Source organism: Scleropages formosus, chromosome 1, assembly GCF_900964775.1.
Source record: "Scleropages formosus chromosome 1, fSclFor1.1, whole genome shotgun sequence".
NCBI lineage: Eukaryota > Metazoa > Chordata > Actinopteri > Osteoglossiformes > Osteoglossidae > Scleropages > Scleropages formosus.
Genome location: NC_041806.1, coordinates 49757114 through 49773597, shown reverse-complemented (window position 1 = coordinate 49773597; position 16484 = coordinate 49757114). Strand labels below are relative to the sequence as shown.

General features: G+C 47.6%; 1 protein-coding gene across 2 annotated transcripts in view; it reads left to right on the top strand.

Moving 5' to 3' along the window:
* stxbp5a (syntaxin binding protein 5a (tomosyn)) overlaps positions 1–16484 on the top strand; it is a 64560-nt gene that overhangs the window by 27341 nt on the left and 20735 nt on the right. For both annotated transcript variants that reach the window (XM_018730367.2, XM_018730368.2), the window contains exons 6-10: positions 3332–3395; positions 5227–5310; positions 12181–12304; positions 14318–14396; positions 14505–14659. In XM_018730367.2, the coding sequence (XP_018585883.1) occupies positions 3332–3395; positions 5227–5310; positions 12181–12304; positions 14318–14396; positions 14505–14659 (506 nt within the window). The remainder of the gene's footprint in view (positions 1–3331; positions 3396–5226; positions 5311–12180; positions 12305–14317; positions 14397–14504; positions 14660–16484) is intronic.

The window sequence follows — 16484 nt, the reverse complement described above, 5'->3', positions numbered from 1 at the left end:
CTCTCTCTCTCTCACACACTCACACACACACACACACACCTTCAAGTCTATTTTTGGAGGCTGCTTGACAACTGTCCTATCTACATGTGTCTCCTCATTTGCGTGAGTCACTCTCAATGCCCTTGGATGGCGATGCCCCACACTGAGTCAATGTGCCAAGTCGCCACCAGTACGGGGCGGGGGGGCATTCATTAAAATAGGGTGTTTTTACCCTGCTAAAGGTGTGGAGATGCCGTTCGCTCCCAGTTTGATCTCACTTTACCGTTTCTTACAGTTTGACACTTTAGGGTTTGAGCAGCTAGATGATTCTGATGCTCTTCTCCAGTGTAACTTGCAGTGTTAAGTTACAATGACTTACCCTTTTATACAGCTGGGTCATTTTTACTCTGCCAGTGCAGGGTAAGTACTTTGCTCAAGGGTACTACAGCGGGAGGTGCGGTTCAAACCTGGCTCCTTCAAGTGGAACGCAACACCTCTGACCACTGCGCCCCCTGCTGCTCAGTCAAGAGGCAGCCTAACCTTAACATCTCCAACTTTTAATTTTTTAAATGAATTTCCAGACAGACCTTTTATCCATCTAAACAGCAGAATTACAGTCTTTAATTAATAGCTTCGTGTTAAGTTCGTCTCTTTCATGAACTTGTTCCTTTGAACCGCTGTGCCACCTGCGGTTCATCCCACCGGTGCTGTCCACAGCCAGGGGGACACGGTCGTAAGGCTGCGCTCGGAGTCCGTTTCAGAGCTGCTGTCGCCCGTCTTCGTCCTTCTCTCTCGGAATCCCCGCACATCCCGTAACGTTTGACTGATTGGTTCTGCTCCCATGATGCGCAGAGATAATTTGTCTTCGTGCCGAGTGCAAAATAAGATTTTCCTGAGAAGATTCCATCAGAAATGCATAAATGATCAATTATGTGTTGCGGAACAATAAAGGAGTGGGGAAAGAAATCTTTGATCAGACAGGATACGCGCGCACACACACACACACACACACACACACATGCAGGGGCATCTTTGGCAGGCAGCGCACACAGCTGTCCACGGTCGCACGCGTGAAGCGTTTCCTGCCAACCTCCTCCATCCGAGAGACATCAGATCCCGACCGCGGCGCCGCGTTTGACGCCGGGCTTCTTCGATGGTGCGGCCCGCCGTCCTCCGCTCCACGTCCCGTTGCCATGGCAACCTCCTCTACAGCGTGGTCGGATCTCTGCAGACTCCCGCACTAAGGTTGTTTCCAGTGAAATGGAAGCATTAGGGGAACACAGTGAATTAATTGTGGTTGCGGTTTAACTTGACAGGATGTAAATGAACCCTTTTTGATGTATAATCTAAGGCAGCTGTTGCTCTTGAGCCTCTCTTTGCAGTTTTGGGTCTGCCTGCACTCCACAAGGTTATGGATTCAGGTCCCATCACTGCAGCGGGGGCCCTCTGGGCTCCACCCTCCCATATCTTTGTCCTGTGTCATGTTCCCATGCTGACCTTTGACCCTCTCCATCACCACCCCATCTGGACTGCTTTGATTGGCTACCCTTATATTTATATTCATTTATTTAGCAGGTGCTTTTTTCCAAAGCAACTTCCAATGAATTCTATGTAGTGTTATTAGCCCACACACCTTATTCACCGCAGTGGCTTACACTGCTAGATACACTACTTACACTGGGTCACTCATCCATACATCAGTGGAACACACACACTCTCTCTGTCACTCACACACTATGGGGGAACAGCACATCTTTGGAGTGTGGGAGGAAACCAGAGCATTCGCAGGAAATGCACACTGACAGGGGGAGAACATGCAAACTCCACACAGCCTGAGGAGGAATCAAACCCACATCCTCTCGTACCACCCAGGCACAATGATACAGCAGCGCTACTCGCTGTGCCACCATGCCACCCACCCTTGACTTAATGTCAGTGCCCAGTAACATCAATCGGCACTCGTTTTGGTAAACACGTGACGTTCCTAATTGCATTTTTCCAAAAAATGGGTAGAACATCACCGCCTCCCAGCCTGGGCGTGTCCCGCAGCACCATGTGTGTCCGCTGTTAACCACACAAAACACTCCTCGTCGCTTTGTTCTATACCTCTGCGGTGTGTTTCAGTTTTTGACCACTGAAGGCTCTTCTCTGTACACACTCCCTGCTCTCGTGTGTGTAAAGGCCTTTCCTCGGCGCTCGCTGAGTAGAGCCAGTTCGTCATCTGCAGTCAATCAATGCCTATAATTCACACACTCAATATGCTGTTTTTTTTTTTTTTTTAAATGAAGGGGAGGGGAGTGGTGAGAAGGGGCGGAGCTTGTTGAAAACAAAGGAGGGCTTATTTATCACGGGGAGGGGTTTGTGTAAAATAGAAGGGTACTATGGAGACTAGATTTGAGCTTTTTGGGAATGAAGTGTGTAGAATGATGAAGTGTTTTTGTGGAATGAGATTAGTGAGAGAATGGGGAGGGGCTTGTGGGGAATAGGATGGAATTGGTGTAAAATCACAGAGTATTACATAGATATTGATAGGCTTTTAGAGGATGAGCAGGGGTTCTTGGATACTGGAGAAGGGAGTGTGTAGAATGTGGAGGTGCTTGTGTGGCCTGAGAAAGGACATGTGGTCAATGGGGAGGGAACTCCCATGTTTTTACTGTCATTACCATCACTGTGCTGCTCTACCATCACTGGTTTTGATCCAGTGATCCACAGTGTCCAGGACCTGCAGAGGGAGTGAGACACGATGAAATTGGACCCCAGGAAGGGCCCCCAAGATGCTCTGTGGCTGTATTCAGTTAAGGCCCCTGTCCACTCATCCTATTATGTGGGCCCACTCTATTTTGTGCCCCTCTGTCCACCAGGCTGTGATTATTCAAAAGCAGTTAAGATCTCCATTCAGAGCGAGCGTGCGAACCCTGCTATATTGGTCATGCTGAAATCTGTGTTATTGGATTATAACCGGACACCTGAAGGTGAGGCTTCTCTGGGTATGAACGCAGAGGAAGGAGTCCTTACATATTTCCACTTTCTTGCTTTTTGACACAGTTGAAGTTCTTTTCGAAGGGATTCCGCATCAGCCCCGGTGGGATTTGAACCCACGACCTTGTGGATCCTCAAACAGCGTTCACAAGAACTTGTCAGCACTGTACTCCCCTGGCGGTCGGCCAGCCGGAGATTGGCGTCTGGTCAAAAACCTTCGCTTGCAAAAAAACAAAAAAAAAAAGCACTATTGAGAGTGGTTAAGGGGTGCTGGGGGGGTGTCTCCCTCGTCATTTGTGAGTATCGTCTCTGTGCGTCGCTGATGTTGCTGACGCTCACTGAACTCACATGTCCTGTTTTCTGTCTCTTGCAGGTCTTCTAAGGCCCACCCCGGACCGGTGGTCCATATAAGCGACAATCCCATGGATGAAGGGAAGGTAGAAAAAGCCTATCTTTACCACCATGAAATCTGTCACTGGTCCATTTGTACCCCACCCAGCCCAAATGCGACTGCCCCCCCCCCCCCAACCCAGCCCCACCGACATCCCCACCGACATCCCCAGCACCCTAAGGGCTCCTGAGCAGTTTGGAGGAAAACAGAGGCGCCATTACGGAAAAGTGTACCTCCCAGTAGACATCTACAGAGTTGCTTCTCATTGCTCTCAGTTGCAGATGTATCTCCACAACTGCAATAAAAGATGATTTCTTTTTAAACTGCCAAAATTAAATGGCATTTGCACACAGCAGTCCTTCGAGTCCCCAGTTATTCCTCCACTTCAGGATGAAGGACTCATTCGAGCACCCAAACTGTCTCCCAGACTTTCGATCGTCTCGTACCCCTTTGATATTTTCATCTTACCTGCGTACCCTTTTCGGGCCAAGGCCACCCAAACAGAGTGGTAAAACTATTTTGTCTAGATTAGGGCAAATGTGGTATTTATTTCTTAATATACTGTGACCATTATACATTTGTATTACATTAGAAATACAGGCAGTCCCCGGATTACGAACGAGTTTTGTTCTTAAGTCGAATTTGTACGTAAGGCTGATAATTGTAGATTTCATCGGGACAGAGCCTTTACATGCCACATTATTTTCGTTTTGCCCTTTAAAATTGTCCCGATCGTTGACCGACTGTAGCCTAACGCTTTTCTAACGTTCGTCGGCATTTCACCTTTCGCTTTATTATTTCCACTTTAGTTTAAATCGTGATCGTTTTCCTTTTCTTTGATGCATCGCCATCACTTGCATCACACGTACGCTTCGGTGCCATGGTTACGAGGGTAAAAACAAAAAAAAATTAAAGCCAAATACAGTAACACACGACACACTGTTAACAGCAACGTGGTCCGACTGAAAAGAAGGAAGTGTTTGTCTTACCTCAGGCTCGCACGCCTACGAGCCGACGAACCGCTGTACTCGCAAAGTAGCGCCTGTTTGACATTCCACACCATTGTAGGCAACTGGAATTTTGAATATAATAGCCTTAATTATGAAGTTTTTCTTCTATTGTTACTTAAGGCTGACAAATTAACTTTTGGTCAGTAAGGGGGTTGTTCGTAACTCCGGAATGTATGCAAGTCGGATGTTTGTAACCCGGGGGACTGCCTGTAATAGTTAATGCAAAAAAACTAAAAATAATAATGAATTAAAAAGAATAGTTTTTTATTAAAGAAATAAGAAATATATACAAATATGAAAAAATTAAATATATGTTTTTTTCTATAACAAAACGCAGTGTTATGTGTGACCCTCCACGTCAATGAGACAATAAGACGGTGCCGCTTTGTGCCTCCATGTGAACTAGCACAGAATATCGGAAAACATGAAGCAAGGAAGGGCAGAAGACGCTCGAGAGCCTTATGTGACACAGCTCCGCCGAAGACGTTTTGCGTGCCCCCCAGGGGTGCGTGTACCCAACTTCGAGAAACACTGGCGTACATCTCCGATGATGTCGCCACTGTTTAGTGTCACTCGGGGGCTCTGTCATTCCTCCAAGGTGCCTTTTTGGGCTCGGATTTCCGTGACGTTGTACCAACCGCTGCGTGTTCTCATCAAATGCGTTCAACCCGACCGTCCGTGCGAGAAGCTCACCTGCCGTCGAGGTGATCTTGACTCAGGTTGAGCTGCACGCCACCCACAGCTCGCATTTCCTGTGCTAACAGCTCACCTCCATCTCCGCACTGAGAGCATCCGCATCCATCCCTGTTCCCATAAAAAGCTTTGCGCCCCTCCCCCACCCCTCATTGTTTTTTGATATGATTCCAGCTCATAATTGGATTTGAATCCGGCATCGTGGTGCTGTGGGACCTGAAATCAAAGAAAGCTGACTACCGTTACACTTACGACGAGGTAAGGAGACAAGCGCTCATCGCGGGCCCCTCCGAGAGACCTGCCTTTAATAAACGCCAAGCAAAAGTACAAGCAGAGGAATGAAATATTCATGGCACCGGCGCAGAAATAGAAATGTGGTGAGCTGGGCAAGTTTGCATGCTGATGCGGTCATCTTCTGTGACACGGCAGTAAACGCTTTGCAGCCAGTAGAGATGCATGCGTGCGCGCGCATGTGTGTGTGTATGTATGCAAGAGTGTGTATGTGCTCCCAGGCCAAATGGTTGGAGGCTCCCATCCTTTACCGTGCGAAGTTGATCACATAGGTCCTGCTCTTGGACCTTTGAGCGAGTTACTCGGATGAGTAGAGAGCAAAGCTGTAAGCGAAGTCGTTGCGCCACCTATTTTCCGTGATGAGAATGCACCCGGGGGCAGGGCCGTGCTCATGTACTCAGCCTCGCGGTGCACCTCTCTGTTTTCTTTTTATCTGCCCTCGTTCCTCGCACACTGAATTATCCGCAGAGGGGGATGTCCGGCCGAGGAGAGCGGCCAAAGCCACAGCCCGCGTCGATGCCACCCGTGGTGATATATCTGACCTGAGATCGGTCTCCCGAAGCACGACTGGCTTCGCTCAGCATCCCTGCAACATCCAGCATGGAGTCGCTAGGAATCACACTGGCGCTCGGGTGCCCTGAAATTGGTGTGAAGCGTGTGCTGCCATGTGTTCTTTTTTTTCCTTCTTCCCTGTCCACAACATGCTCGCTTTATTTTTTTATTTGTTTATTTCGTTTATTTGTCTGACTCTCCAAAGCGATTTCCAGTGTTAAGCTCCTTACTCTGATTAATACAGCCGGGTTATTTTTACTCCAGCAGTTGTATGGTGAGGGGTGTGGTGGCACAGTAGGTTGGACCTCATCCTGCTCTCCAGTGTGTCTGGGGTTCAAATCCCACTTGGGGTGCCTTGTGATGGGCTGGTATCCTGTCCTGGGTGTGTCCCCTCTCCCTCCAGCCTTATGCCCTGAGTTGCTGGGTTAGGCTCTGGCTCCCCATGAGCTGATATGGGACAAGTGGTTCAGATGGTGTGTGTGTGTGTGTGTGTGTGTGTGTTTTGTACAGTGAGGGTAAGCTCAAGGCTACTACAGCAAGAGGTAGGATTTGAACCTGTGCCCTTCAAGTCCAGGGGCGATGACTCTCTGCCCCCCTGAGATCTGCAGCTCCTGCCCTTGGGAGATGGATCTCCAGCAGTAGGTCACAGCGCCAGTGTGGAGGTCAGCGTCGGGCACGGGCAGAGCCTTGAGCGCCGCTGACCCCCAGCCACCCGAGTTAGCCTCATTGCTTCCGTGGCCTTGTCTTCGATGTGCCGTTTTTCCGGAGCTCTGTGAGGCCTCGGAGCCCCCGCCCTCACACAGAGTATTGTCTGAAGGCGCTGAAGTTGGGTGGTCCTGGGGGCATCGGTGTTCCATGGCTCACTGCGCTTCCTTTTAGCTCTTAACCTCAGAATCGTGCGCAGCAATTAGTGTGGCCGCAGCTAAGTCCCCCCCCAACACCCCCACTCCCGTAGATGGCTTTTCACTCTCAGATGGGCTGTGGCCCTTAAAGACGGAGAACAGAAAAACAAGCGTAATGTGCAGAGATTTTCTCCAGTCACGTAAAAGGGACTCGTAACGGCTCTAAAAGCCACTTGACAGGCGGGCGGCGGAGCGCGGCTAATGGGCCCTATCGCCGGGCGATACGGCCGCACGCGCCGCTCCACGTGCCCCTTCGCCGGGTGGCAGCTTGCTGGAAGGTGGCGTTGCAGAAACGCCGAGCGTCGCCCTCCCGCCGAGTCTCCAGCGGTGCTGTGTGCAGCTCCCCTCCGTCTCTTTTCAGCCTGTCCAACATTTAGCGCCTCGCCGACCGCGTTTGTACCAATGCGATACATAATGTCAGACGTTCCACATTTTTATTAACTTCAGGAGGCATTAAAATTAGAACTGAAGTGACTGAAAGGTCAACAGGGCGGCACGGTGGCACAGCGAGTAGCACTGCTGTCTCACAGCGCCTGGGTTGTGCGAGAGGCTGTGGGTTTGATCCCCGCTGAGTATGCGTGGGTTTCCTCTGGGTGCTCTGGTTTCCTCCCACAGTCCAAAGACATGCTGTTCAGGTTCACCCGTAGTGTGTGAGTGACATTTAGGGGGTTTGGTAATGTTTTACATCGTATTATAGATGAAGAATTTTCTATGTTTTAGAGATGCATTTATGTGATATGGGGGGTGCGGTGGCGCAGCAGGTCCTACTCTCTGGTGGGTCTGGGGTTCGAGTCCTGCTTGGGGTGCCTTGCAACGGACTGGGATCCCGTCCTGGGTGTGTCCCCTCCCCCTCCATCCTTGTGCCTTGTGTTGCCGGGTTAGGCTCCGGTTCGCCACGACCCTGCTTGGGACAGACGGTTTCAGGTAGTGTGTGTGTGTGTGTGTGTGTGTGTGTGTGTGTGTGTGTGTGTGTGTGTGTGTGTGTGTGTGTGTGTGTGAGATATGATGTTTCAAGTTAGGCTGCTAATGGGGGACGGTCCTTTCATGGTTTTGTTGGTGTGTGGGAGATGTAGGTCAGTTGTACTTTTTAAAGGCCTTCTTGCTGTGCCACCCTGCCGCTCATATAATAAATTATAATCATCAATCTCAAAACTCAGTTAAAAGTTCTCAAGGTATGTTTATATATAAACATTTATGTTACATTACAGGAGTAGCTGTGTAAAGGTTTGTCCGGCATCATCTTAAAGTTATAGCGCATGAACACTTACACCTTACACGAACTTAAGAGTCATGGGCGAAGTGGAAAGTGTGTAATAATATAGCTTTGCGTTTATTAGCAGCTTATAATTATGGACACATTTATACAGCTGGGTAATTTTACTGCGGCAACTTAGGGTAAGTACGTTGCTCAAGGGTACTACAGTTGAAGGCACTGAACCTGCAAGCTTTGGGCCCAAAGGCTCTCACCACTACGCTACCAGCTGTCCTACAAGCAAAACTTTTAGACTACACACAAGTAAAGGAAATACAGTTAATAAGTAAACTGGAGGGTTTGTTTCTTCGAGAATTCACAGCACACGTTTGCATGTGTAACGTGAGGAGCCAGTGTACCAGCGAAACTGCGCCAGGGAGCACCCTGATTTACCCAGAGCGGAAACTTAAAAGCGACTACCGTGTTTAGGAGGGTAGACCTGATTGACTGGTCCTCACCAGGGTCTCCCGGGACACTGCATTTTAAATCATTTGTTTAATCATCCGTGAAGCTGAAGGTCCAGCGAGGAGGACTTTGACTGACAGGAGGCCTGGAGGTGGAGTTCCGTCCAACCGGGCCTCGGGGCTCCTCAGGGAGACGCTAGCGAGGCGGGTCCAGAACGTCGCTCACGCTGATGGACGGGGTTGCGTTTCATTCCCCCTCACCGGGCACCTTTCGGATGGACAGAGCCGCCGTCACCCTGATCCACGCCGGCTGCTTTTCTGCCTTGAAACTTCCATAGTTTTCTTTCCCACCGGCAGCTTTTGGAATTGATCTTTTTCCAGACGGCTCGTTCTTCGGAGATTCGACGACGAGACGTGGTAAAGCTTAAAAAGTGGTTTATTGCCGTTTGTGCAGAATTTCGCCAGCTGTTATCCATCACTGGTGCGCGCGCTTGTAAGGGAGTAACACACACACCCGATGTTAGTTCACCCGCGCGTCCCGTGTTTTTCTCGTGTTCTTGTACCGAAAACAAGAACCATCTGACGTTCCTTTAGCCTCCAGTTCCTGCTAATGGAATTTCACCAAGTTGTAAAGGTGCTTTCATTCTAGAACTTTCTACAACATGCAGTTCACAGCAAAAGGAAAACAATATAATATATAATAAATACAAATATAATATGGTATAATGATAGATGTATATAATGTAAAAAGTGAGTTCACTCCTTTACAGCGTTCTCTGCGAATGATCAATGCAGGAGAAATGAAAAGAACGTCGCTTTTACATGTTTTTTTAACAGCACCTTCCTTTCACTGTTTTTTCTTCCCTCCTGCAAAGGGCACAATCTTTGCTGTGCGCGACACTGAATAGAAAGCAAGCAGGGCTGCCGAAACCAGCACAGAAGAGTTAACAGCAGGAGCAGCTTTGCAGTTAATTCAAATTAATAATGCGGTCCTCATCGCCAGCACGGCAATTGTTTCAGCATATTTTTTAAAAGTCGCAGAAACGCTGAAAAGCGTGGTATTTACATAACACTCTTATTTACATGGCTTAAATTATCCAAAGCGACTTGCATAGCTTGTGATCACACTTCTTCCGTTTGCATAGCCGAAGGTTCTTTTAAACAGTCCGTGTTTAGCACATTCCTCAGGGGTATAGCAGGAGTTCTACAGGGAATCGAACCAGAGGACACCCGCCGCCTACTTAGTAAAACTTAGTGAAGCAGTGTGTGTGAGAGTTTCATCCTAAGAAACCCATCATGCTCCCTAGAAATGGTACAGAAGATTGATGGTGTTCGTAGCTTGGGTTGTTGATTCAAGTGTTCAGGTCTTCGTCGAGCTTGGCATTCAGACTGCAAACGTTTCATCACCAGCCGAGGTGACATCATCTGATGAAACTGGTGATGAAACGTTTGCGGTCTGAATGCCAAGCTCGACGAACACCTGAACATCTGAATCATGCTCCCTCTTCCTGGGTCTTTTGCCTTGGGGGTGTCATTTTTGGCATGTGGTCAACACGTTGGTTCTGATGCAGCCTACCAGGTGTGTGTGTGTGTGTGTGTGTGTGTGTGTGTGTGTGTGTGTGTGGACTGGTACCCACCTCTAAATCATCCCTTTTTTTATTTTTTAAGTAGTTAATGTTAAATAGCAAGAGCAATCGGGTAGGTAGGTAGGTAGATACAAGTCGCCCAGCCTCCAATTAGTCAAGCATCATCAGCCAGTGTGTTTGCTTTGCATTTGTCTTCTATTTCCTCTGCTGATATGAAAGAGCAGAGGGGTCTCACCTGATGCAAACCACAAAAAATGCTGCGTAGTACATGTGTAAACCATTCATTTGTTGTCTTGAGAGAGACACCGCTAGTTGGGTTTGAATGAACGGTCACATGGGTGTTTGCCAGATACATTTAGCGTGCATTATACAGCAATGGGTGATTACCCTCCATCCCACCCTTGCCCCCCACTACTGCGGAGTGCTGCTAATTGGCATGAGCTCCCTGATCCATTTTTCATGTTGATCAATGCTGTCAGGCCCTGTGCATTACTGGCCCTGTGATTCCCACTTCTTTGTCCATAGACAGCAGTTAATATGGGTTGTTTCAATTAAGATTAATACCCTTTGGACTCGCCAAGGTTTTTTTGTTTTGTTTTCTTTTGTTTTCCTTACTCAGTACACCAGCATCGATTGTCTTGTTGTCATAGAAAATGTGATTCTCAACAAACAGGTTGTTGCCATAACTGAGCAGTCTCTTTATCGGCATTAATTAATACATTTTGTGCTTTTATTACCATGGTCTACTCAGGTACATGTTATTAGTGTTTTTTCGTGGACGTACGATTTGAATTTACATATACTTGAGAAAAATCTGACCTCAGAAATACCACTTCTAGCTTTTTTCAAAAGCTTACCATGAATCTAAACAGTCATTTCTCATCTTTAAATGTTCATGCTAATCTGCACAAATGATATATTCAGACTCCTCAAGTACGTATGACAGGTGTCTAACCGGTACCGACGGAAGAGTTTAAATTCTATCTCTTAACCCAGGAAAGTGCAGAACGTCTCTTGATGCTGTTCACCCTCAAGAATGTAACCGTCAACCTCTCACCTCTTACAGATGTGTAGGAGCGTTAATCACTCCTCCTTCATTTACCCGTCTCCCACATCTTCACTCCCACAATCATTCTGTTGCTCTGTGTGTAGGTGTAATGGGCTGAAGATTAGTAAGCTTGTCCATTCCTGTTTGTTTTATTAATAATGCAGTAGCTCTACCATTGATTTGTTGTTTGGCTCGTTTAGCCCTTTCTCTTAGTTTGAAATAGAAAGAGTTGTTTGGATTATGCTGAGGAAGGGGAGACTGAACTTAATTAAAAAATAATGATGGTTGGATTCTGGCGCTGGGCATGCAACCTGTTGCACCCAGACTCTCAGCGCTCTTACTGCCCACCGTGGTAATTCGAGGATGGAGAAGCAGTAGTCAAGGGTGTTCTCTTCGGGCAGCCAGGAGCACTGCGATCGGGAGAGATTGCTGCTTTTAATTACGACAGTGACACGTTCGACTCAGGAGCCCACAGTAATAATGTGAGCGTAAGCCGACACTCCAAGTGCTGGGAGGTGGGGAGTAGGCGGTCGTCTGCAGGTACAGATCCTCGTGGTGTCTGGGTGGTCTCTTATGGCACCAAGCTGTTGGGTCGGGTATTCTTTCATTGTTTTTTGAAGAATGTCTCCCCGGCGTCTCGTCTGGAGCCCATTAATCTGTACGGGTCTGCAGCAGGAAACAGCGATGGAATACATTTGGCAGGAAACTGTTGGCCTGTACCTGCTAATGAAGGCAGTTTATTACTGCTGTAGCTTAAGTGTTAAGTGCAATTTACACCCTTTCCGGGGGGTTCCTAACTTCTACATCAGTGACCCCTATTCCTCGACCCATGCAGCGTCTTTGGACTTTTTGGGTTCTCCCTCTTTGGATGCAGTTAACCTTTTTCATCACATTTTTGCAAAAATCAGCCGAATAGCAATTTTAATAGGGATAACGGCACCTGTGAGGCTTTTGCACTTGTTTCAAAGGGTTTGAAATTTCCGTTGTTCACCTTTCGACAGAATGGTTATCTGCTATATTAAAATAGTTATAGTCAATTACCCAGTTATTAGACATCCTTACTTGATCGCTCCTCCTCTTTGGGCACCTGCAGGCGATCCATTCAGTGGCCTGGCACCATGAAGGGAAGCAGTTCATCTGCAGCCACTCGGACGGCACGCTGACCATATGGAATGTCAAGTCCCCTGGCAAGCCCGCACAGACAATCACCCCACACGGTGAGTTCGAGACGTGTCGCAGTCACCCACCTCGCACGGCGAGACTGTGTGGTCAGTCTTCGCTTAGAGATGTTTCGCACACCATCTCCCCGCACTGCTCTCTCTCTCTCTCTTTTTCAAAACATGGATTAGAGACGCTTTCTTGCCTTCCAGTCTACACCCACGGTTGTCCAGAAAAACAGATGGATGGACCCAGTGCTGCATGACTAATCTCTGACTTCCACTAGCCAGGATGTTTCATAAGGAAACATTACACTTGTTCCTGTTTTAATAGCCAAATTTAAACTGTTTGCATGGATTTTTGAAGGCAGCTTGTCTCGAATTTGCTATTTTTATTTCCCAAACATAAAGGTACATTCTTTCAAAGTAAGGTAACATTTCATTTCTCCACTCCAGGCTTGGTTCTTATTTACTCGATGGCCTACAGAGTTTGTTTGAACAACTCATATCTTCCGGCCTTTAGGTCACATTCGGAGATCAGGGCACAACTGCAAACTTTCATCCCAATTTTTATGCGCACCTTTGCTGACTTTACCAGTACGTTGGATTAAAAGAAATCCTCTTCATTACAAATCCACATATTTTTTGCCACTGTTCCTCTGCCAGTCACAATCTTTGAATGAGAAAATAAGCCCCCACGGTGTCAGGGACTGAGAGGGTTATACAGTACGTTACCATTTAATGATGTTGTCTTTGTTACTATGAGGTGTAAGACAATGAATTCCCTTTCGCGTTCCGGGTTCTCGGAAGTGCCCCTCTCTCTGGAAGCTCTGTGTAGATTAAGCATTGACGTGTAAGAGCTGACCGCTGTTGGTTGAACGTGGGGTCTTTGGAGGATCCAGTTGCAGTAGGAAGCAGTGCAGTTGGATAGGCTGTGGATGCAACTGAGCCGAAATGGCACCGAAGGGCTCAGGACTGCTGCCCGGGATACTCGTGATGAATGTGGTCTGGATATCAGTTTAAACTTTTCCTTGATCTCCCCCTTGCTGTGTCTACAACAGAAGGTAAATAGACATTTTTAAAAAGTGACTGGAAGATAGGAAGATTGAAAGGGCAACAGAGAAAGAGAAAAGGAAAAGGCAGATATCTCAAAAGCAAACATGAGTTCAGACTCAATTAGGAGACAGAAAGTGTGTTTCAGCGTGCGCTGTACCCTTTACTGCTCAAGTGTGGCGACAATGCAGCAGCAGACAGGAACATGAGTCATGCAGGCGTCCATTTCCCCAGGAGACGGGGGGCTCTGCAGTGACGTCCCCCAGCGCAGCCGTTAGCTCCTCCAACACACGATTCTTGCGTTGTGACCTGGAGACAATAGCAGACCTAGCAACGAGGACCAGCTCACGGGGAAGGTGCAGAAATGAACATTCTCTAGTGCCGAGCATGACGCGGGCTCTGGAACTCAGCCAAAAGAAGCCAGGCTGAGCTGATTGGGCCGCAGTCGGTCGTCTGATGCTCTGACCACCCTCGTACCCACAGGAGCTCACCGTTTCCTTTCCCCCCTACAAGAGCACCGTGCACCTGCACCTCTGGCCATTAGGTGCATGAGAGGTCCAAAATCAAAAAGTCTGCATTTTCTTGGCTTTGGCTCTGGTATGATGGAATGAGTCCCCTCTACCCCTCAGGGCTGCTGAATCCTTTTAAACATTAAAAAAGGGTCTCAAACCCATCTCTTCCAGACCCATTTCTCTCCTGATCTCCTAACATCTCTGTGAACTTAGATCATCTTTCACAATTATCTTTGTTGTATATGTAGATACTCCTGTACCGTGTGCCGATTAAAACGGTGGTATTGGACACCCTTACTGTGCTTCAACATCCACGTGTCTGCATCTAAAGCTCTTCAGCTGAATAAATAAGTCAAACGTAAATGTAACAGGCATAAATAGTGTGTCAGAGGGCAAACCCTCATGCTACTGGATAAGGGTGTGGCCCAGGAATGCTAGATGGCAGTAAACTTCTCGAATGTTTTAAAAAGCCCTATACTGAACGTGTCGGGGGACTGGTCCATTTCAGGAAAGCAGCCAAAGGATGGAAAGAAGCCTGAACCCTGCAAGCCCATCCTGAAGGTGGAGTACAAGACCACCAGAGCCGGGTAAGCATGGAATCTGGGGTCCCACCACTCTGAAAGTAGCAGGAAGGAGTGGAGCCTGAGCGACAAAAGAGCTGTTGCCCGACTGACATGTTGGCTGCCTTCACTCAGGGACCCCTTCATGATCCTGTCCGGGGGTCTGTCCTACGACACGGTGGGTAGAAGACCTTGCCTCACCGTGATGCATGGGAAGAGTACGGCTGTACTTGAGATGGACTACCCCATTGTGGACTTCCTGACGCTGTGCGAGACACCATACCCCAACGGTGAGCGAGCCCAATTCTTCAGGAAAAACCCAGGAAATGTTATGTCAGAAATATTTGGTTACTCACGGTAGATTAATTTTGATAATTACCCAACATTTCCTGTGAAGAAATTAGATGTTTTCTGATATATGACTCCGTTAATAATAGTCCCAAAGCTTCTTTAATTCCTCCCACCTATTAGCCTGGTGCTGTGGTCTTGGAAAAACTGCCAACATGCATGTGATCTGTTAACACAAGGGCACAGCCTTCACAGCTACTGGGAGATGAGTACTGCGTATGAAGGAACCAGGTATACCCGACCAGAGGTTATATAAAGCATGACCAAAGTGACCTTAAGGGATGCAGTACTTCTAAAAGCTCTTTTTGCCTTGGCTTTGGCAGATATGGTAAAGTATTTATGTAATTGAGTAACTGTCACTCTCCCTGTTGGTCCAGCTACAAATTTTTCGGTCCGATTTAGGCCAAAGAGATTAACTTCAGGCTCCCTTCCGATTAAAGCATGATGATTGCAGTTATGTAAAGTGGTGACGGTTTTGTGCAGAATCTCCTCTGGTTGATCCTTGCGTTCATCCCGCAGACGGTTCCTGTAACGTTGGGGGATGCTCTCCTCAGTTTTTTTCCCCCAGTTAATTTGAAAAAACAACTTGTAGCACTCCTTTAGTTCAGGTCCCGTCTTTGACGGTGCTGCATTGAATAAGAGTCGGAGTAGGAGCACAAGCAAAAATGGAAATTAGAGTTGGCGTAAGAGTAGGAGTTGGAGTAAGAGTCCACTCAAGAACTGAAGAAGGATTTGGAATAATAATTACAGTTCTGAGTAGAGGTCCACGCAAGAGTCTGTGAAGGAGTTGGAGTAAATGTTGGACCATGAGTTGTAGTAAGAGTCCACACAAGAAGCTGAGATGGATTTGGAGTAAGAGTCAGAGGGTCAAGAATTGATGTTGTTGCATGAATAAAAACTGGAGTAGGAACCAAAGCAAAGTTCAGTTCAATTCAATGGAGTTCTATGGAGCACACTTCTCACACAGTGGCAGGGAGTGCTGAACAAAGAGTCGAGAGACGTAGCAGACATCGCTATGTTGGAGTAACAGTTAGTGTAAGAGTTGGAATTCCCACAAGGGTCAAAACAGGATTTGGAGAAATAGTTGGACAAGGACTCCATGATTTGGACAAGGACTCCATGCAAGAATCGAAGGAGCTGGAGTAATAGTTGGTATATGAGTCATATTAGGAGTCAACACAAGAGTCTATGAAGGTGTTGGTGTATGAGTAGTAGTAGGAATCCACACAAGAATCTAAAATGGAGTTGGAGTAAGAGTCAGTGAGAGAATGGAGGAAGAGCAGTCATGAGTAAGAGTCAGAGAAGGAGATTAAGCAAGAGTTGAAGACAGAGTTGGAGTAATAGCCTAAGAGTTGGAACTCCCAGAAGAGCCAATGGAGGATTTGGAGGAGGACTCTATGCAAGAGTCAAAGAACCTGGAGCAATAGTTGGTATATGAGTTGTAGCAGGAGTCCACGCAAGAGTCTTAGAGGCGGTTGGATAAGACTCAGAGGAAGAGCAATAGTCCAAGAATGAGTCGGAGTAGAAGTCGGAATACTAGTCTGCGAAAGAGTAGGTGCTGAAGTAGGAGAGCAAAGGGAAGACTGTCGCTCCCCAGCTGAGCCTTCACACTTCTCCAGAGATTACATGCCAGCAGCCACATCGGGAAGCGGCTCCTCTCTGGAGCTCAACGAAGGCTTTTCCGTTACGCAATTGGGCCACGCGACTCGTTCGCGGCCAGCGTTTGGCTCTTTCTCTCGAGCTCATTTCCCGACCTTTGGAGGCACA